Below are 22,365 nucleotides of genomic sequence, written 5' to 3' on the forward strand. Positions count from 1 at the left end.
GTTACTGACCGTATCTGACACTATCAGAAATCACATCAATATTCAATGCAGGGGACACCACACACATATCCCACAGCTCAGTGCAGTGTTCTTTAGCTTCCATGGGACATCCCAAAAGATGTCACTTATAGGGTAGAGTTTTGAAAATAACAGACCAGCAACCAGGCTTTGCCGGGTTTGAGCAGGATAGCTGAAGAATAGTTGCAAAGCTAACAGTTGATTATGCAGGCTTGGGATATGTTAGCTGTGATGCTAACAGCTAATCCTGGTAGAGTTGGAGCTGTGATGGTTGGGCAGACAGTTAGTTGATTAGTTAGTTGTTAGTTGATTACATAGACTGTGTATAGCTGGACAGAGCATCGTCTCTCAAAAGTGAAGCCACCACACGTCGGGCGCCCCCTGCTGTTCGGTTTCAGAAAGCTGTGTAACCCCACCCATCCCCATAGGTTTCAATGGCAAAACAGACAACTTTCAATCACGTTTTTTTTCTAATATACTGTAATTCTACCTCGTTTATTTAAATGCAGCAGCTAGTGTAACCTCTGCTTATATTGTTAAATTTTTATATCCTCACATAATTCATTTTTTTAAAACATAATTCAGCTCTAATCAAAAAGGTGTGTTTATTGTGAAAGGGCTGGCTCCGCTCCGCAGCCTGTGACTGCGAGGCAGTCCTCAGGGACGGGGTTATTTAAATGAGTACTCTGTTTCTCCACAGTCTTTCTCCCTCCTCTGGTCTCTACTGCGCAGACTCGGGTGTCAGGATCGCAAACATGGCGGAAGATTTTGGCTTCATTTTCACTGAATGAATGGGAATGGCGACACGGCGTCCATCTTTATTTACAGTCTCTGGTTGAAGTGGACGAATGGGAGGAGGAAGACACGGGTAAATTCAACGAATCATTTTCGTTCTGAAATGCTTTTGCTCTGGTGCTCTAGTATTGGCAGATAGTAATTAAACATTTTATTTTGTTTTTTTTTTTCCAGATCATTGTTTTATTTTGACATTTTCCTTTATTTGCTACTTTAAAGAGTGAAAACTATAAGAAATATTTTAAGTTTACTGAATTGTAACTCTTCTTTTAATTCAATTTAATACTGTTTTCTAAATGACATATTAATGTAACTGCTAGGCTACTGTAGTGAACAGGATATGACACTGATTAATGTATTCACTGATTCCCCAACCTTTACCTTAATGAAATTAGGGACATTTTTCCTAACTGGACAGTTTAATTAAAGTTTAAAGTTTAATTAAATACTGCAGCTATTTGAATGCTGTAGTCAAAACGTGATGATGTTAATGCAGAAAACAGCTCTATTCACCAGTGCATGAAGGTGTGTGTAGGTGTGTGTGTGGGTGTGAGAATAGGAGACTGTCCTTGTTCTTTATTTCTTTCCCTGTGCTTTCTCATTCCACAGCTATAGAGCACAGTATTTTCTCCATTCAGCTTTTAAAGTCAAGGAAACTCTACAAAACAGAAACATGGTGTGTTTGGGTGTATGTGTGTGTCATTAAATTGTGTATGTGTGCACACAGTTCACAGAGTTCAAGGGGAGAAAACTGATGATGTCATGAGGGTGGGGTGATTGATGTACAAGATGCTTCAGTTAGACACTTGCCCCCCATTCTCTCTCTCTTACACACACACTCACACATCCACACACAAAGATGTACACACCTAATGCACACACAGTCACTTTCCTTTCACTGGGTGCTTAAAAAGAACAAAGAGAAAAGTAGAGATCACCCCCCCCCCCACACACACACACACACTGCACTATAACCCCAAGGCCTAATTAGACTGCATCATGTGAGATATATGAGACTGTAATTTGCTGTACCAACTGCCATTATTATGTGTGTGTGTGTGTGTTTGTATCTGTATGAGAGAGAGAGTGTATGTGAGAGAGTGAAAGAGAGAGGAAGAAAGTATGTGTGTGTGTGAGAGAGAAAGAGAGAGAGAGAGAGAGAGAGTGTGTCAGCAAAGGAGTTAATGAGGTGGAGAGAAAAAAACAAAACAGCTCTCTGCAGCTGCAGTTTAGGCATTATCTCAGGTACACACTCTTACTCACACACAAACACACACACACACACACACACACACACACACACTCTCCCGGGTGCCTGTTGAGTATTTTGCCAACAGACAGAACCGAGTCCGGTTGCTGTGGTGATGGCATCACGCAGAATGAGGTCACACCCCTGGGTGAGAGTTGTCCTCTTAGACTCTCTCTATCTCTCTCTGTCTTTCTCTCTCTATCTTTCTCACTCACTCACTCTCTCTCTCACACACACAAATATCCCTGAGAGGCAAATACCCCTCCCTCTCTCCCTCCTTCTGCCTCTGTCATAGTTAACCTTCCTCACAGTCTCTCCCTTCCTCTCTCCAGTCGTCTGCTCTCTTGGAGCTATCCATGGTGCTAGAGAGAGAGAGAGAGAATGAAAGAAAGAGAGAGATAAAGGGAGAGAAAGAAAGAAAGAAATAAAAGTGGTAGAGACAGAGAGGTAATAGAAGAGAGGGTGGTAAGGTTAAATTTGCTTTGGCAGTGAAAAGAAGGTAAAGGATTGCCATTGTCTCGTGTAATGGCTGTAATCTGCTGCATCTCTGGAGAAAGTGAGAGAAGAGGTAAACGAATACAGAGAAAGAGAGAGAGAAGGAGTCATAGAGCACACACAGAAGGGAGATAAAGAATAAAGGAATGACAGGAGAGAGATATAGTAAATGTATAGAAAAGAGAGAGAGGGACTATACCAGTAGAAAGAGAGATAAGAAGATGTGTGTGGAGAAAGAGATTCACAAATTCACAAGTGTTAATTCCTTTGGCAATAGTGTATTCCATTATCTCATATGTATCTCTCATGCCAATATTGTCCTACTAGCCTAAACTGAACTGAAAGAGAGGGATATTGAGAGAAAAGAGAGAGGTAGATACATCATAGAACATAGAGATCTACAGAACATAGAGAGAGAGAGAGCTGCAGTTGATACAGTATATACAGAGAGAGTTTATATGTAAAGAGAGAAGGAAGAGTAGAGCATAGAGAGAGAGAGAGAGATGCAGAGTCTGTTCTCTCTGCTGGCTGCTTCTGCTTATGCAGCGCTACTGCATGTGTGAGACCTTCACTGGGGTGTGTGTGAGCGTGTCAGCAGCAGCAGCAGCCACTAGAGTGAGTGTGTGTGTGGGTGAGCGTGAGAGTGTGCGTGACGAAAGCAGTGGCATCAGGAACGGAAGAATCGGAGCAATCAGAGCATCAGCAGGAGATACACTGCAGCCAGCCAGCACACTGACTACACACACATGCGCACACGCATGCCTCCACCGATGAGTGTGTGTGTGTATAGAGAACGCGAGCAGATGTGGGTGAAGCTGGAGAGAGGTGTGGATCTTTCCGGGGCTGAGTGGTGAGTGGAGGGGGAGGCGGCCCTCCAGCAGCCCAGCTAAAGACTCTGTAGGTGGGGTGAAGACGGGCCCACACCTGCCTGCTCTGGAGGAAGACTCTGGAGAACATTCAGGAGATAAATTAGGAAGAGAAAGCTGCTATGTTTTTTTTGTATGCTATGTTTTCAGCACAAAGGGACACCAAAGATGGACATCCTCCTCCCACCAGTCATCCTCCTCTTCCTCACGACAGTGTGTGTGGTGCCTCTGGGCTGCGTAGTCATCGACAGGCTTGCCTCTCAGCTGTGTGTGTGAGCGCAAGTGTGTACATGGAGGAGGATCTTGCCGTATGGTGTTGAGTGTTAAGGACAGCAAACACACTCACATACACCTTATTAACAGCAGACTCGAGCAGGAAGGGTGCCTTAGAAATCGAAGCGCAGTGAGTATAATTTTCCTCTGTGTGTGTGTGTGTGTTTGTGTGTCCTGGTTCTCACACACACTGTGGTGGTGAGCCATGTTTTTTGTTCTGTCCACAGCATAAATGTCATTGTATGGTGTGTGTGTGATTGTATAAAATTTCTTAGGGTCTAGATTGGAATTTACTGTACATGTATTAATATTGTTAATTTATAAAAGTTATTAATGAGTAGTTCTGTTGGCCATGCAGTATTGACATAATCTAAAGAACAACTTAGATTTAACACAGTAAAAATAAAATAAAACAGATACACACAGATGACAGCGACGCTATGAACATATATTCTTTTAAAAGTCATTTGTTTGCCTGGTCCTGTTGTGATATTGTGAACATAACAAACCAGGTATGAGAATCAGAAACACACTTGTCTGTGTTCGTGTGTGTGTGTGTGTGTGTGTGTGTGTGAGAGCTAGTCACTTAAGTTCTCTTTGTTGACATTAACACAGCCATGGAGGTGTCTGTGGCATAGTGAATGACAAACCAGTTCTGTCACAAAGTGGTGAAAACGAATTTATGTTAAATAGTAAATATTTCACTTCTGCTTATTTAAAACTGAAGTGTCCTTCAGAATATAATAGCATACAAAAAGATTAGAATAGGACTGTAAAGTAGAGAATAAACATAATTATATAATTATAAAACTGACACAAATAGAACATTATATAATAAACAAGGCATAGAATATAATACATTTGAATAGTTTAGAATAAAAGTTAGACTGTAATAATTTAGCATATAATAGGACTGAATATAAAAAATAGAATGGAAACAATTTGAACTGAATAGAATAAATTTGTAAAGAATAAAAAAAAAATAAAAATAAAATATTGAATAGGATATAGAAGAGAATATTAGTAAAATAGAATGGAATAAAAAAGAACAGAACAGAATAGAGTATATAACAATATAAGCATAAAGTACAGAATATAATAATAGAATAGTGAACATTACAATAGACTAAAAAATAGAATAATAAATAGAATATAGAATAACAGATTGAAATATTATTGAAATAGAACGTAGAATGAAAGAAATAGAATGGAACAGAATTCAACAAAAGACAATAGAATGAAAAAACAATAGTATAGTAAATAATAGAACAGAATAGAAAAGAATAGGATTCTTTCTAGAATTTTCCATTCACTTTACAGGTAAATAGTCATGTGGTCATGTGGTTTGTCCGTGACCCATTTTGTGTGTGTGTGTGTGTGTGTGTGGTTTTGAGAACTTGGCATCTCGCCCTCTTTTTACTACACAGAATGGAATTAAACACTTGGGATTAACACACAATCAAACACACATCACATCAGTACACACACTACACACCCACACAGTCACACACACTCTCACACACACCATAAACACTCTCACACATTACACAATACACACATGCACACACACACACCACACAGATACACTTGATGAAACCTAATTCTTTCCCATTTACAGCTACGCACTCACAAGGGAATGGGATATCACATTTCCGCTTTAGATGAACGGCACACGCACACACGCACACACACACACACACACACACACACACACACACACACACTCCAAGAGAATGCGGGCATCACGCTCACCAGTGTGAGGCGGAACAAATGCCTGCTCATCACTGAATTAGGAACCCCCCGCTTAATGCATTATGTCACCCCCACACGCCGGGATACTGTTGCCTGGATACACAGAGCTCACTCGCCTCACGTTCCGTTTATAGAATACAGCTGTGTGTGTGTGTGTGTGCATGTGTGTGTGTGTGTGTGTGTGAGTGAAAGAGAGAGAGGGAGAGAGAGAGATTGAAAGGGAAGAGATTACAAGGATGCAGGGGAGGAAGGGATGGAAAGACTAAATGAGGAAAAAAGAACTGGATGTGTGGAGGGACCAAGAGAATCATGTGAGAGAGAGAGAGAGAGAGAGAGAGAGAGAGAGAGAAATAGAGAGAATGAGATCAGATGCTATTATAAGACACTGTTAAATAAAACATTGACCTGTGACTTAGATTAAAACTAAAGTTGAAGGACACAAATTGTGCACATGCATGCTCTCACTCTCTCCTTCTCTCTCTCTCTCTCTCTCTCTCTCTTTCTCTCTCTCTCTTTCTCTCTCTGAGAGTAGAACTGTAAAATATGGACTCAGCTTGGCCCCCCCCCCCATTTTAACTTGCGTAAGAAATAGATAGATTAATTGTATAGTTTAAATGCACCAAAGTTAATATAAAATACAGTGATTGTATAATTATAAGAGTTTAATTAAAAAAAATCTGGTCTTTCTTTACCCTTTCTTTAAACATGCTTAAACACATTGTATGTGGTAATGGTGTTTGCTGATAAACAGTATTTAAGCAACTGTGAACAAAGTTACTCTTAAACTGTAAACAATTAATTTAAAATACAGGGTAATATAGAGTGTAAAACAAGGCAATGTTATTCTAAATTGTGATAAAAAAGACAGAAAATAATCAAGAATATTATAATAGAATATGGAAGGTTAAAATAAAATACAGACAAATAGAATAAAATAACAAATAGTATTACAGTAAAACTGAATAAAATGAAATTTAAAGTATCAAAATAGAATATAATAATATAAATTAAAATATAATAGAAAATCAACTGGAACTTAGATTATTAGAATAGAATACAGTAGAATAGAACATAATGTAAAAAAATACTGGTGTTTTAGGGTTTAGACAAAGTGAATATTTCTAGTGTTTTTTTATTTGCATTACACTACAACAAAAATTATACATAAAACAAAATAAAGAGTTTTAAAGAAAAGCAAATCAATTTAAGGTTGAATAGATGGTACTCTAGTAAAGCTTCAGTTTACCTCCTGATTAAATGACACTGATTCCTAGTATTACACACAGCAACACACACAAACACCATAAACCATAAACATTAACAAAAATACACATGGTTATATTTATCGCTGTGTAGGGTAAGGTCTCATTGCTTTGGTGGCGTACAGGTCATGTATACCCATCTATACCCATCTATCTATATGTGCTGCTATATACTGTATTCTACTAAATGTGCTTTATGCTCTCTACCTCAGTAACTGCTGTGCTAATGAATGTTATAATCTGATATTGTGGAGAGATATAGCACCTTATCCTCATCACGCACATCAGTACTGCACTGTCACTTTTAAAGTCAAACGAGTGCTGGATGTTAATCTACACAGTTTTCTCTTCTGAAAGAAGAGTAAAGCGCTTCTGTTTATTTACAGTAAGCTTTTCAAATTTCCACCAAGGCTGGGTGCAGCAGCATTAGCATTAACAGCTAGCACTAGCCATGGCTGACAGCACTACACTGAGGAACCCTGACTGTTCCAGTAAGCAATATCAACTAGCGGTTTGTACCATGCAGCTTTTTTATTTTACACGGTAAACACTCAGGCTTCAGTTCTATATACTATTGCTTTACGCGGTTAGCGGATTAATGCTAATGCTGCAACAGCAGTGCTAGCCAGGGTTAGCGGCAGGTTACAGGCTGATAATACTCACCTCTGAATGGCGAAAGAGCTAGCGCTTAGTGCAGTTAGCAGATTCATGCTAATGCTGCTCCAGCAGTGCTAGTCAGGGTTAGCAGCAGGCTACATGCAGAACATACTCACGTATGAACAGCAAAAGACCCGCACCATAAACTGTCGTTATAAACAGAGAATTTAACCCCACATTTTGAATAAGTAGGCAGTTAAAACTAACCTTTTTAAGAACAATTCCTAGTTGTAAGTGCCTGTACTTCCTTATTTCATCCTTAAATTCCATAATTTTGCCTGGCAGCCGTATCTACAGCAATAGAGTAATGTATGGAGCTTTTAATTTAACGGACAAGGAGTTCACGTATGCGCACTGCGCAGGCCAGAGCTGCGTGATTATAACAGTATAACTCTTTTACAGTGTAATTTTTCACTTTTCTATATTGTGATTATCACGCCATCTCAATATACATACTTTAAGTCTTTAGAAAGTGCTGAATGTGTTTTAGTAATATTGCAGATGTGCCAGAAGTACTGTTTAGAACTGGAACTGAATAGTGAGAGGGAGGGAGGGATGAAGGGAGGGAGGGAGAGAATGAGAGAGTAATGTTGGGGAGAGGATGAAAGTGCGTGTGGGTGTTAGAGTCAGCTTGAGCTGCCTCAGCCAATCAGGTCTGTCTGTGCCTCACACTGGAGCTAACAGGATGAGCAAATCTGCTGAAAATCTACACAGTTTTTCTCTTGCTCACACACACATGCATATACACACACACACACACACACACACACACACACATGCAAACACACACACACACACACACTGGCAGACACACTCAGAGGAACAGAAGCACATGCTGAGAGTACTGCACACTAATTTTCTTCCTTTTTCTGTGGCTATTTTTCACGTTTGCAAAAAAGGTATTGAGGTAAACAACAATAAACTAAATCATATATACGATTAGATCCAGAAATATTTGAACAGCGAATCAATCTTCTTGATTTGGTGACTACACTAGATTTAAAACAATAAAACTACCGAAAAGTTATTGAAGTGTAGACTTCAGGTTTAATTGAAGGGGTTGAAAAAAATATTCTATTAAGCTTTTAGGAATTACAACTTTTTTTCTACAAATCCTCCTCATTTCAAGGGTTTAAAAATAATAATACATAAACATCACTAAACACAGGGTTTTCTCCGGGGTTTCCTTGCTTTGCCTTTACTGCAGTTGTTGCTGTTTTTTGGCTCTTTCTACCCTTAGGTATGAAAGAAATGAAATGCTGCATGATCGGGTTCTGATCTGATTTACTCGGTCACTGCAGAATATTCCAAATCCCTGTAGACCTCCAAATTCATCTTTTTTCTTATGTCTTCTTCTGCCATTGGAAGCAATGCCCTGCATCCTCATGACCCTACACTATTTTAGAGAGGATATGGTGAGCATTATTTCAAGCTTTTTCTTCCCATCATTTAGGTACAGGCTGATATTACATTCACCTGTCTAAGGAATGCTGTTCCTAAACTAGACTGGCTTCTTTAGATATGTGTTTTGTAAAGTCTACTCTGGCCTTTCTATTACTGATTTAAATCTTGTGGTGAACCTTCTGTGTTTGTTTTGTGAAGTCTTATCTTTAGAGTAGACTGAGATAGTGATACACCTCTTTTCTGGAGGGTGTTCTTCACTTGGGTAGATGTTGTGAAGAGTTTTTCTTCACCATGGAAAGGATTCTGTAATCATTCCCCACTGTTGTCCTGTTTGAGTTCCCAACCCCACAACTGTGCTCTTTTTTACCAGAATGTAGCAAACTGATGATTTGGCCAATCCAAACATCTCCACTATATTTCTGATCAGACCCACACTTCATTTTAAATCCAGTGCAGTGGTATGCAGAGCCCAAAGCATGAGGTTTGCGTCACTGTCTAAATATTTTTGGTTCTAAATGTATCAAAGATAAAATCGTAATTTCTGATGGCAAGAAATGAATAATTCATTTAGTTTAATGTAAAAGTTTGGACAAATTGATGTACATCTGTTTAATACTAAATCTCCCTCTCTCTCTCTCTCTGTGACTGCAGGCGATCTCTCTCGGCCGGCAGTGCTGAAGGATGGGCGGCAGTGAGGATGAGTGTGTACGGTTTCTGCAGTACGTTGAGGACAGTGGTTTAAGGGCCTACGATGAGCTGGTGATTCAGAACGCCTCAGACATCGCCCGCGAGAGTGACCGCGTCCGCAACCACACACACTGGGCTTATCTGCAGGAGCAGAGCCAGAAGAAGAGGCGTCAGGACGAGGCCATCAAAAGGTACGTACACACACACACATAAACAGCTGTCACCCTGTCAGTCATCCAACCCGTATTAGTAGCATATCTTAGGCACCATTCATACCTGGCAAACCCCGCCCACATTAACCGCCCCTGCCGGAACATATGTAATGCACATGAAACCACTCCGTCCACCGTCCATGCGAGTTAGCTGAGCACGCTACAATAACACGCTAATGAATAAATGTGGTACTCATGGATGGAGCACAAGTGGATCTAGAGGTTTCCTCTGATTTATACTGAGGACTCCATTCAAAGAAACCCGTATGTATTTTAAGGATATAAGACTATATAACAAGACAATATTGCAAAAGACATTGTAGTGGTTACTGTAGAGTCATACTTTTTGCATTTTACTTATTACTAATTACATAGAAGCTAATTCTGATTACTGCATATAAAGCAGACTTTATTAATAATAATCTTACGTCTGTGTTGGCCTGACCAAAAGGGGAGTCAGTGTACAGTTTATGAGCAGTGGGCAAAAATATGTTTCAGTCAGAGCACACCTGGCTCTTTAAGGGAATGACAAGTGACACACTGATTGGTTTATTTCACGTTACGGCCAAAACACCCCCATGATTAATTAAGAGACTTAGTACATGCCTTTTGCGCATGTCGAGCTGCTCAAGGCGTGTTTTTTGTGTCCTCACGATACCAAAGACACACCGACATGATCTAAATCCACATAAACGTCAGCAGCTGCAGGCAGCAAAGATAGCGTGTTAGTCACGTTATTTGAAAGGCAGGTGGAAGCTGGGGATTGGTTGTGATATTAAGTAACGCAGCATTAGAGTCTCCTGGTAGGAGACACTTTCCTTCCGGATCTTGACCCTGCAGATGTTTTCCCCTCTGCAAAGATGAATAAGAAATTCCTCAGTGTGATTCATTCTGCAGTATGATCGCGTTCGAGAAGCATGAGCAGTGATGAAAAAATGAAGCAGCTTTATATAATTATGTTTCAAGGTGATTTGGTGAAGAAAACTGGATGATAATTGGCAGAAAATGTAGTTTTTTTCAACCAAAACCAGAGCAAAGCATATGCATGCACACACACATAATACATGAATGTGTGTGTGTGTGTAATAGTTTCAGCTAAAGAGATCGATGAGGAAATGGCAGGATACCAGAAACGCTATCATTCAGTCAATGGAAACCAACACTCATTCATACACGCATATCAGCTTCTGCTGTGTGTGTGTGTGAGAGAGAGAGAGAGAGGGGGGGGGGGGGTGTATGTAAGTAAATGTAGTGTGTGGCCAATATATAGAACCCGTAGATGACCATTTAGAATCAGACTGGACTTTACTGAACTCAACAAAGTGAAAGAATTTTGAGAGGCTTTATTAATTAAAAAGAAGAAAAAATAGTCTGTAGAATATAAGTGTGTGTGTGTGTGTGTGTGTGTGTGTGTGTGTGTGTGTGTGTGTGTGTGTGTGAGCGTGTGTGTGTGTGTGTGTGTCATTGAAGATCATATTTGTGAAAAGACAGACGAGAGAATACTTTGGCAGCATAGTGTATCTTCATTTTCATTTTTACTCCCTAGTCTTCATTATAACCTGCATATCTAACACTGACTCCCTGACAGATATGTAAACCAATAACACACACACACACACACACACACAAACTCACACACAGTCATCTCACTATAATCTGATTCCTGCAGTGTTTCTGCTCCAGTTCATTGGTCTTTAATATCATTCTTCCCTCATCACCCTTTCACATTACTGTCTGCACCTCTTCCTCCAGCATTCACAGCCTATTACACCCCCAACACTTTCTCCATCAATCCTTCACTCACTCTTCATCCCTCACTCTACTCTCACTGCTCTCACTCTTTCTCCTCTCTCACTCCTCTCTCACTCCCCTCTCACTCTTCATCCCTTCCTTCCCACTTACTCTTCCTTCCTGCTTCACAGATAGCCCAGATAGCTGCAACACTTTCTTCATTCTTGTTCTTCCTTCACTCCTTCTCTTACTCTGCCGCCTTTACTCTCTTTTTCCTTCTCCTTTTCTTACTCTTTCTTCTTCAGTACTTCTCGCACTGTTCCTTTTTCACTCCGTCTCTCTCACTTGTTCTTCCTTCATTCTTTCTGTTATTTTTTTGTCTTCCCTCACTCCTTTTCTCACTCTTCATCCTTATCTAACTCTTTATACTCACTTTATACTTCAATCCTACTCTCACTCTTCTTCATCCTTCTCTCACTCTTTATACATCAGTCCTTCTCTCACTCTTCTTCATCCTTCACTACTTCTCTCACTCTTTATACTTCACTGCTTCTCTCACTCTTTATACTTCAGTCCTTCTCTCACTCTTCTTCATCCTTCACTACTTCTCTCACTCTTTATACTTCACTCCTTCTCTCACTCTTTATACTTCACTCCTTCTCTCACTCTTCTTCATCCTTCACTACTTCTTTCACTCTTCATACTTCAGTCCTTCTCTCACTCTTCTTCATCCTTGCCCCTTCTCTCACTCTTTATACTTCAATCCTTCTCTCACTCTTTTTCATCCTTTGCTGCTTCTCTCACTCTTTATACGTCAGTCCTTCTCTCACTCTTCTTCATCCTTCACTACTTCTCTCACTCTTTATACTTCACTCCTTCTCTCACTCTTCTTCATCGTGCACTACTTCTTTCACTCTTTATACTTCAGTCCTTCTCTCACTCTTCTTCATCCTTGCCCCTTCTCTCACTCTTTATACTTCAATCCTTCTCTCACTCTTTTTCATCCTTTGCTGCTTCTCTCATTCTTTATACATCAGTCCTTCTCTCACTCTTTCCTTCACTGCTTCTCTCACTCTATATTTCAGTCCTTCTCTCACTCTTCTTCATCCTTCACTACTTCTCTCACTCTTTATACTTCACTGCTTCTCTCACTCTTTATACTTCACTGCTTCTCTCACTCTTTATACTTCAGTCCTTCTCTCACTCTTCTTCATCCTTCACTGCTTCTCTCACTCTTTATACTTCAGTCCTTCTCTCACTCTTCTTCATCCTTCACTGCTTCTCTCACTCTTTATACTTCAGTCCTTCTCTCACTCTTCTTCATCCTTCACTGCTTCTCTCACTCTTTATACTTCAGTCCTTCTCTCACTCTTCTTCATCCTTCACTACTTCTCCCACTCTTTATACTTCAGTCCTTCTCTCACTCTTCTTCATCCTTCACTGCTTCTCTCACTCTTTATACTTACTGCTTCTCTCACTCTTCTTCATCCTTCGCTGCTTCTCTCACTCTTTATACTTCATTCCTTCTCTCACTCTTCTTCATCCTTCACTGCTTCTCTCACTCTTTATACTTCATTCCTTCTCTCACTCTTCTTCATCCTTCGCTGCTTCTCTCACTCTTTATACTTCAATCCTTGTCTCACTCTTCTTCATCCTTCACTACTTCTCTCACTCTTCTTCGTCCTTCACTGCTTCTCTCACTCTTTATACTTCAGTCCTTCTCTCTCTCTTCTTCATCCTTTACTATCTCTTCCTCCTTCACTCTGTCTCTCACTCTTCTTCGTCCTTCACTCCTTGCTTACTCTTTCTCTCGCTCAATCAATCAATCACTCACTCACTCACTCACTCACTAGCTCTGTTCTCACTCTTTCTCCTCTCACTCTTCCCCTTTCCCTCCACTCCTATTCACTGCAGCCGCTCTTCATCATCTCTCTTTCCCTCTGTCACTCTTATCCTCTTCCTCTTCATCTCTTTATTCCCTTCCCATTTCCTCTCGTTCTCTTGTTGGTAAAATGATCAGCCCTTCTTTTCCCTCTTCCTCTCTCTTTCACTCGCATGAAGAGGACCCCACTTATCCCCCATTACAGTGTGAAGAGCCTCTACAGCTGTGCTGAGGGGAGGGGGGAGACACACACTCACACACACACTCACACACACACACACACACACACACGCCACATACATATGCCATATAAATGTCTAAAAATAGAGAGGACAGTTCTTTGTAGTGACTTCTTACAATGATCAGCCATAACATAACACCACCTGTCTAATATTGCTGAAGGGTTAATACATGAAGGTGTCCTCTGAGACGTTAGCAGCAGATCTTCAGCAGTTTGAGACCCTGTGGATAGCATCTGTACGCTTAGGGTTGGTTATGGGAGTTGGGGCAAGTGGGTGCCTTATGGATGGATATTCCATATATAAAATTTCCTCAAACTACAGTAATGATCGTGACCGGCAGTTTCTGAGTAGAATTGTCTGTATGAACAAAGAAATTAATTGACAAGTGGTTAAAAAAAAAACAGATAAGTGAAGCCTTTTGGACATCATTTTATTAGTCATGGGACACAATGCTAGTACCTGACTCAAAGTTACCCTGCTGGAAAATGAGCTAGATCTTGAGTTAGTGTGGTAAAGCTGGTTGATCAGCATGTTCATGGTGGTCATGCTGTTTGTCTTTGCAACCGGTAGCCTTGGGGATCTTACCTGGAATCTTTAACTTAAAAAGGTCCTGTCATAGTCCACAGGGGGGTGTTAGAAATTCGGCTTTCAGGAATCAGGAGTCAGAATCAGGAATCAGGAGACAGCTTGAGAGTGGACTTGAGTTTATTCTCGTGCAGACGGAAAATCTACACGGGCACAGCTTAGTTGGTCGTTGCTCCCTCTGTGTCCGCCTGACTAGTCCATGTGACTTGTCTGTCTGTTACTGTCTGTGTGAGACTCTCTGACCGAGACTCAACTAGACTGAGCTACTAAGACATTTTAGCAGGACTTTACATACAGGAGAAACTGCTTTGAACACAGCAGGGGGAGAAAGGGTAAGGGTTTATGGAGGAGTATGTGGGGGTTGTCATCATTGGGGGTGTCTCTATCAACTTATGTTAAACAAAGGAGAGATGTGAGAGATAAGGGTGAGGGGCAAAAGGTTAGGAGTGTATAGGGAAAAATGGGGGTTAAGAAGTGAGACAGTTTAGAACCTAAGAAAACTTAATAAAAGTACAATTTGTTGTTGACAGAATCTCTCAGGGCGTTTGAGAGTGATGCTAATTAAGAGCATTTTCTCAGCAAAATATGTGGAGAATCAGATCTGGACATTATCCAGAACTGTCTTTTTTTACTGAGTTAGACTAGATTAATTCACTGCTTTTCTCGACTTTTTGATGCAGCTTGATTTAGCTATGGGTCTAAACACACAGTTTGGCATAAAAATGGAGCGCTTTTTAAAAGATAGAACTGGAAACAGAAATGCAAAAGATATTGTTCAGAAATGGCTCCAGAAATTTTCAGTCTCCTGAAAAAAGGATGTTATTTGTGCCATATAATGCATTATAAAATGGTAAAGTCTGTATAGCGGATGCTACAGAAGAGTATGCTAATATGTGGACGCAGTGCAGGAGCCTCAGAACAGCTGATCTGAGGTCTGCATGGCAAACAGCACACACACACACACACACAATGTAAACACCGGCAGTGAGAGGGTCAAAGTCACACCTCATCAGCCTTGGACGGGAACGTTACTATAGAGACAGGGTTTCCATGGCAACAGTGGGCTTGGTCTTCATCTCCTTTTCCTCTCTATATTTAGACCATTTCCCTTAAGGACACACACACACAAACTCACACACACTTATACACACACACAATCATATATAATCCCCAGCATATATAAAACTCTTAAGAAGCAGAAACAGAGTTCAATTGTTCTATAACCAATCATACACTTACACACACACACACACACACACACACAGTAATATACACAATAATATATAACCCCAGCATCTATAAAACTCTTAAGAAACAGAAACAAAGTTCAACTGCTCTATAACCAATCCCGTGCTTATACACACACACACATACACGCATGTACACAATTGTATATAATCCCTTGCATCTATAAACCCCTAGAAAACCACACACACTTATACACACACACACACACACTTAAAAATTCGAACATATAGAGTCCTCAGTATTTCAACACACAGTATTTCACACATCACAGCTGTTCTATACACACACGCGTACATACATAACTGTGTATAATCCTCAGCGTCTTCAACACTCATTGGAAGTAGGTTCACACACAGATGCACACACACACACTCAACCACACACATTTATATACACAGCCGTATATAATCCTCAGCATCTTTAACACTCATGAAGCAGCTTTATAGTTCTATATGCACATATACGTAATCATATATATGTCATATTTAATCGCCAGCATCTTCTTTTCTTTTTACACTTTTTACTAATGTATTGTCTATAAACCCTTATGTGAACACATTTATTCACAAGAGGCTTTACATGGTTTACATGGTTGTATAACTCATTATAACAAATTATGAACAAGATTAGACATTATAGCCATGCTTGTTATGGATTAAGAGTTGTGATCATATGTGATGTTAAAGGTCCCAGCCTGCGTAGGGCATTATGATTAACAAAGCTGCCTTCTTATTATAAACACACATTGAGCTATTTATATACAGAATTTTATAAAAGTATTTGACTTATTTCCTATTTATTTCTAATTTTACTTGTTTTAAAGGATTTATTCTACTAAAAGTATCTGATCTCCCTCTCTGTTGTCAGTGTAGGTCTCCTAGAATCTTCACATCACTACCATAAGCCTAACCCTAGCCCCAGTGCTTGCCCCAACCCTAATCCAAGACTTAATCCTAGACCCAGCCCTAGCCCCAGCCCTACTCCTAGCCTTAATGTTAGCCCTACCCCTTATCCTAGCCCTAATCCTAGGCCCAGCCCTAAACCTAGCCCTAGCCCTAATCTTAGCCTTAATCCTAGCCCTAGCCCCAGTCCTAATTTTAGCTGTTATCCTAGCCCTAGCCCTAATCTTAGCCTTAATCCTAGCCCTAGCCCCAGTCCTAATTTTAGCTGTTATCCTAGCCCTAGCCCTAATCTTAGACTTAATTTTAGCCCCAGTCCTGATCCTAGCCCTTGGCCTGTGGAACCTCTCTGGAACTCTTTCATCAGCTGAAATTGCTTTGGAACTTTTCTCTTTTTATATTTCACTTACAAATGACACTAATAACACAACAGCACAGGTCAGAATGGGATACACTATGGGAAGCACATGCAGTGGGGCAGGATTATGAATAGTCGGTGTCAGGTACAGTGATAATCCTGTTTTACTTATGTCACGCCAGATACTTGAATCGTTTACATCTCACAATGGCTGAGCTACCCACCAAGTTTTGTTTCTGTCAGTTGCTTTAGAACTTCACCATAATCTAGATCTAGGTGTGTGTGTGTGTGTGTGTGTGTGTTAATACAGAGCAGACGGCAGCAGAGTGACTGCAATGACTCGTCAGATTTAAATGATAATTACAGCTTTCATTTTAATTAAGCTAACAGCCAGTGGTTTGTGTGCCACAGCGGCAGCGTGTGCATTCATTCCTGCAGAGGATAGATACCAGCATACAGCCTTTTAAAACTGGACAAAAGTATTGGGACACCTGCTTATTAATTGTTTCTTTTAAAACAAGGGCATTAAAACAAGATTATCCTGCTTTTGTCAAAGTAACCTTCCATGCACTTTTTAAGTATATTTTGTAGCCCTGCTGTGAGGATTTAAAGTAACAACACCTTTAGTGAGGTTGCATAATAACCACCCCACCTCATCCCAAAAGTATTGGATGGATCACCATCATTGCAAAGGGGAGCTGGGGCTTTATACCCCTTATGAGAGACCCTATTTAGAGCCCTGTTTTACACCCTACGCTAGGCACATCAAAATGCTTATTCCTATCTTACACCGCATCAACAGTCTATTTTCACGCCTTGCTCCCGTGCCGTTAAAATAGTGGCTGAATTTAGGAATAAATTTACACTGATGGGCATAGTGGTCTGGAAGTTAATCGTCAAGTCCATTCCTATGTTAGCTACACATTCTATTTAATAAAAACACACACACATGCGCTGAAGCACGCAAACCCGACTTTTACCTTAACAAAAAATCTAATAACATTGCTGTTCCCTTAAATGACCTGCTGGTGCACAGCTCAGTATCCCCTGCTGAGACTCACGCCAAAAGCGTTAGAAGTAGTTAGTTAGTTAGAGGTGTTAGGAGAGTAAGTGCTCTTTGAAGAGCTCTGTCTTCAGGAGTTTATTAAAGATAGTGAGAAATTCTCCTGATCTGGTAGTAGAAGGTAGTTAGTTAGAAGTGTTAGGAGAGTAAGTGCTCTTTGAAGAGCTCTGTCTTCAGCAGTTTATTAAAGATAGTGAGAGATTCTCCTGATCTGGTAGTAAAAGGTGGTTAGTTAGAGGTGTTAGGAGAGTAAGTGCTCTTTGAAGAGCTCTGTCTTCAGGAGTTTATTAAAGATAGTGAGAGATTCTCCTGATCTGGTAGTGGAAGGTAGTTAGTTAGAGGTGTTAGGAGAATAAGTGCTCTTTGAAGAGCTCTGTCTTCAGGAGTCTCTTAAAGATAGTGAGAGATTCTCCTGATCTGGTAGTGGAAGGTAGTTAGTTAGAGGTGTTAGGAGAGTAAGTGCTCTTTGAAGAGCTCTGTCTTCAGGAGTTTATTAAAGATAGTGAGAGATTCTCCTGATCTGGTAGTGGAAGGTAGTTTGTTTCACCATTGGGGAACTCTGTATGAGAACAGTCTGTATTGCTTTGTGTGAATGTTTGGTAAAGTGAGGCAACGTTCATTGGAGGAGCGCAGTGGCCAGATAATTAGTTGATTCCTTTTGCGAGTTTATAGCCACATAAGGCATATTTTTTGTTCACTTATGATACCCTGATGTCACACCTATAGATCACTAAAATAGGGGCCTTAGAATCCTATTCTATTGGCAGTATATTTTCTACTGGAATGAGACAAGCTGTGAGTGTGCATTTGCACATCTGGGTCAGCAATGAGTGCACCTTAAAGGAGCTGAATGCAATTATTAAAGGTGGTGTCCACAAACATTTGGTAATACAGTGTATGTATAGTTTGTTGGCTTGTTGTTTAGTGTTAAAGAAACTCAAGAGCAAACCAGAAAGTGTCAGTTTAAACTGGAATGTGATTTGTGACTTTATCACATTGATTTCTCACAATCACTTGTACCATGAAAGTTTGTATTTATTAGTTCTTGGTTACTACTATAAAAGTATGTTCTGCATTGAACAACATGGTTAAACTAAAGTTGTACATAAATTGATATTGTACTCTGATCGCACAAAACAAATGAGCATCAGATTTGACTCACATATCAGTGTGACAGTGTACAGTGGGACAAATGAGAAGTCATTAGCCTCACAACACTATAACTATAAGTGCAAACAGGTATTATTATGTCTGTTACTTCATATTTTTTTATTTGTGTTAATAAGCATTTAAAATTCATCCAGGCATCTTATGCACAATAATACATAACACGCATTGCACTGGGCTAACAAGAGTAGGCTAGCACACACAGGCTCCACAAGGACTGCCGGGCAGTTTTCACATCTGACTAATTCAGATCATGGAAAAGAATTCCAAGTTTGCAGAAGAAGCTTTAAGAACAGCTGCCCTGTGAGACACGTAGCCACATCCCTGTTACACACAGAGCTTGTGAACTCCTCTCTCTCTCACCCTTTCTCTGCCAGAATCTTAACAATATTGTGAAAAAAGATTTTGGTCATGCCACCCAGCCCTACAGCTAATATTTAATTTAATACCTAATGTCTCCTTATAAACAAACCACAGTGTAGAGTAGCCATTACATCCAGTTCCATCCATGAAAACAACATGGAGAACTAAAATATTTTAACCGTGATATTGATTAAAGTTCATTTAATTCAGTTTTATGATAATAAGCATTTATAAGGTTTGTCTGCGTATCTCTTGCTGTAGGGAGGTAGAACTGTTTGAGCATGACGCTAAAGTCGATCATAAGTGAAGTGCTTCAATTACTTTCTCTAAGCACTATCCACTAAAACCTATCCTATATTTGAAGCAGATGCTGCACTTCACACTGCCTGTGAGCCATTATACAGCACTTTATTTCCTGCAGGTTCTGTTTTTGTTGTTTTATCCTATCCCTGCCCTTACAAGTGGGCGATTGTTGACCTTGCTGTAATGCACTGTAGTGGACTGTCTAGTGATATCAATAGCAGCCTAGCAACACTACCATTCAATAAAAACTTTAATTTTTCTGCCTTTTGCAAATTTAAGATAGTACTTAACTGAATATCTGTGGTTATATAACTTGTTTATTTTTTTAATTCCTCATGCCCATTCCTAGTGTAAGCCAGTACTGCAAGCTTTGTTACTGAAAATATGGCTTCATAACAAGTGACCAAAATGTATGTATAACCTGTGTGCTAAAATACAATTGATACTGTATTAACACAACAGTGATAAACATGGTACAATGCATAGGAGTAATAAGTAGGCATGTGATGAATCTAGAAAGGGTGTTGCTGTGTGGACACAATGGTGTTGGTATGTCTGGAGGGAACTATGGTGTTGGGTACTTAATGTTTGCTAAGTGTTTGCTGTGGTGTTGCTAAGTGGTTGCTATAGTATCTCAGGTGGTTGCTATGCTGTTGCTAAGGGGTTGCTATAGTATCTCATGTGGTTACAAATGTATTGCTTGGTGGTTGCTATGCTGTTGCTATGATATCACGGGTATTTGCTGTGAAGTTTTGTGGCTGCTCTGGTTTCAAGCTGGTAGCAGTGGTGTTCCTAAGTGGTTATACAATCTAGAATTGGAACAGTGCTGGGGTATTCGTCAGAAAATACAAAGAAAACTTAAGAAAAAAAACATCAGTGCATTTTATAATCCGGTGCACCTTATGTATGAATTTTATCAGTCAGGTATTAAGGAGCAGTAAAGCCACTCTGCTGATGTACAGAGTTATACAGGAGTTTTAGTGAAGTTTCTTTAGCACAAAAACTGCAGAAGTATTAGCATTAGCTGCTAACTGCACTAAGTGATAGCTCTTTTGGTGGCAGCCTGTAGCCTGTAGCCTGCTGCTAATCCTGGCTAGCACTGCTGGAGCAGCATTATCATAAGCTGCTAAAATGCTAAGTGCTAGCTCTTTCGCCATTCAGAGGTGAGTGTTTTTGGACTGTAGCCTGCTGCTTACTCTGGCTGCCACTGCTGGAGCAGCATTAGCATGCGAAGGCACTTTACTCACCCAAATAAAGAGTTTTCAGAAGAGAAATCTGTGTAGATTAACATCCAGTGCTCGTTTGACTTTAAAAGAAAATGTTTTTTTAAGAATTACAGTTTTGTTTACTTAACTTAGTTTCCATCCAACCACCACCCAGCTACTAGTGTAGCTTAATGCACCTAGAAAATAGACGTTCATTGATAGCACGCCTTATAAAATATAATATAATCCTGTGCGCTTTATAGTGTTTTCAGTTGTGCATTGCTTTAAATGTACGGTGTAATGTACAGTCTCGGAGCGGTACTATTTTATGTAGAGGCAGCAGTCTCTAAATTTTTTTTCTATTCAATCTAAAGCAGTAATAGCAAAACTGGGAGGGGACAAAACATTATCTTTATTCAAACACTATTGTCATTCTGAAAACAGAGTGGTCTGGTAGGTTTGTAAAATGTAATTGCTCTCTACAGTATTTTATACATTTTGTAACAAACTGAACAAAACATACTGTATACTCAAACACATGTTCATTTCACACAGCAATTTATGTATATTAACCTGCATTAAAAGTACCTTTTCACTTCTCATGTCTCTTTAGCATGTCTACTGTTATCAAAGGCCCTCTTTTACTTTACATTGCATAATGTTGCACTAAAGCCAATTACATATTTCCTGTTAGATTTACTACACAATATGATCTCACTCACACAGTTTTTTTTTAAATCAATGCTTTCTCTCTATAGAATCACAATAAGAGAGGAATAAATATATTACTCAGACAGAGCTGAGTTGAAATGGAGGACAGAAGACACTGGCTCATCTTTTATTGGACGCCACACTCTCTGACTTGATTAGGTTGTGTGTGCATTAGTGTGTGTATATGGGTGTGGGTGTAGATGTGGGCGTTTGTGGCTACAGTAAATCCTGTCTACCCTTATAGATTGATTAGTTTTCCCATAGACAGAGCATGTGTCACCAAGAGGGAGTGTGACATCACTTTATGGAGCATCCATTCCTCCTCCCAGCTGCTCATCCCTTTCTCTCTCTCTTTCTCTCTGGAATGAAAGATGAAGCTAACTGAATTTCTGATGGACCAGTTAGTAACTGATGTCCTTCAGATTCAGACAAAAAGCTCAGAATTGTATTACTGAATGACAGTAAAGAGAAATAGAGCAGTGGATTAATGGATCAATGGATGGATACATGGGTTAAATGGATGGATGGATGGATGGATGGATGGGTGAGTAGATGGATGGTCAGAAAAATAGCACTGACTCTAACATTTTACTTATAGTGTTTCTATAGAACAGATGAACCCTAAAATTCTGAATTAGAGGCATAAATATAAGCTTTTTAATATTTGTAATGTAACAATTCTATAGTGATGAAACACATTATCTGTCTATATCATGTTATACAATTTTATACAATTAACTCTGATTTTCGCATGTCCCAGGGAAGCTGTGGGATATATGTATGTATGTGTGTTGGGTCTCCTGCCTTGAATGTTGTTGTTGTTGTTTATCTGTTCACATGGACAATTCTAGCCAGATGCTGCCGATCACGATCACAGCTAATACATGTGACAATGACATTAGTCTCTTGTCCTATGATATTTGTCATCTCAGTGTATA

At 39.8% G+C, this 22,365-nt stretch overlaps 1 protein-coding gene across 1 annotated transcript in view; it reads left to right on the plus strand.

Annotated features, from left to right (window-relative positions):
* Positions 1-2,350: 2,350 nt before the first annotated feature.
* nyap2a (neuronal tyrosine-phosphorylated phosphoinositide-3-kinase adaptor 2a) overlaps positions 2,351-22,365 on the plus strand; it is a 55,774-nt gene continuing 35,759 nt past the window's right edge. Inside the window, exons 1-2 of the mRNA XM_007233522.4 lie at positions 2,351-3,826; positions 9,423-9,649. Of these exons, the coding sequence (XP_007233584.3) occupies positions 9,453-9,649 (197 nt within the window). The 5' untranslated portion in view covers positions 2,351-3,826; positions 9,423-9,452. The remainder of the gene's footprint in view (positions 3,827-9,422; positions 9,650-22,365) is intronic.

The sequence above is a fragment of the Astyanax mexicanus genome, chromosome 18 (genome assembly GCF_023375975.1).
Source record: "Astyanax mexicanus isolate ESR-SI-001 chromosome 18, AstMex3_surface, whole genome shotgun sequence".
NCBI classification, from domain to species: Eukaryota; Metazoa; Chordata; class Actinopteri; order Characiformes; family Acestrorhamphidae; genus Astyanax; species Astyanax mexicanus.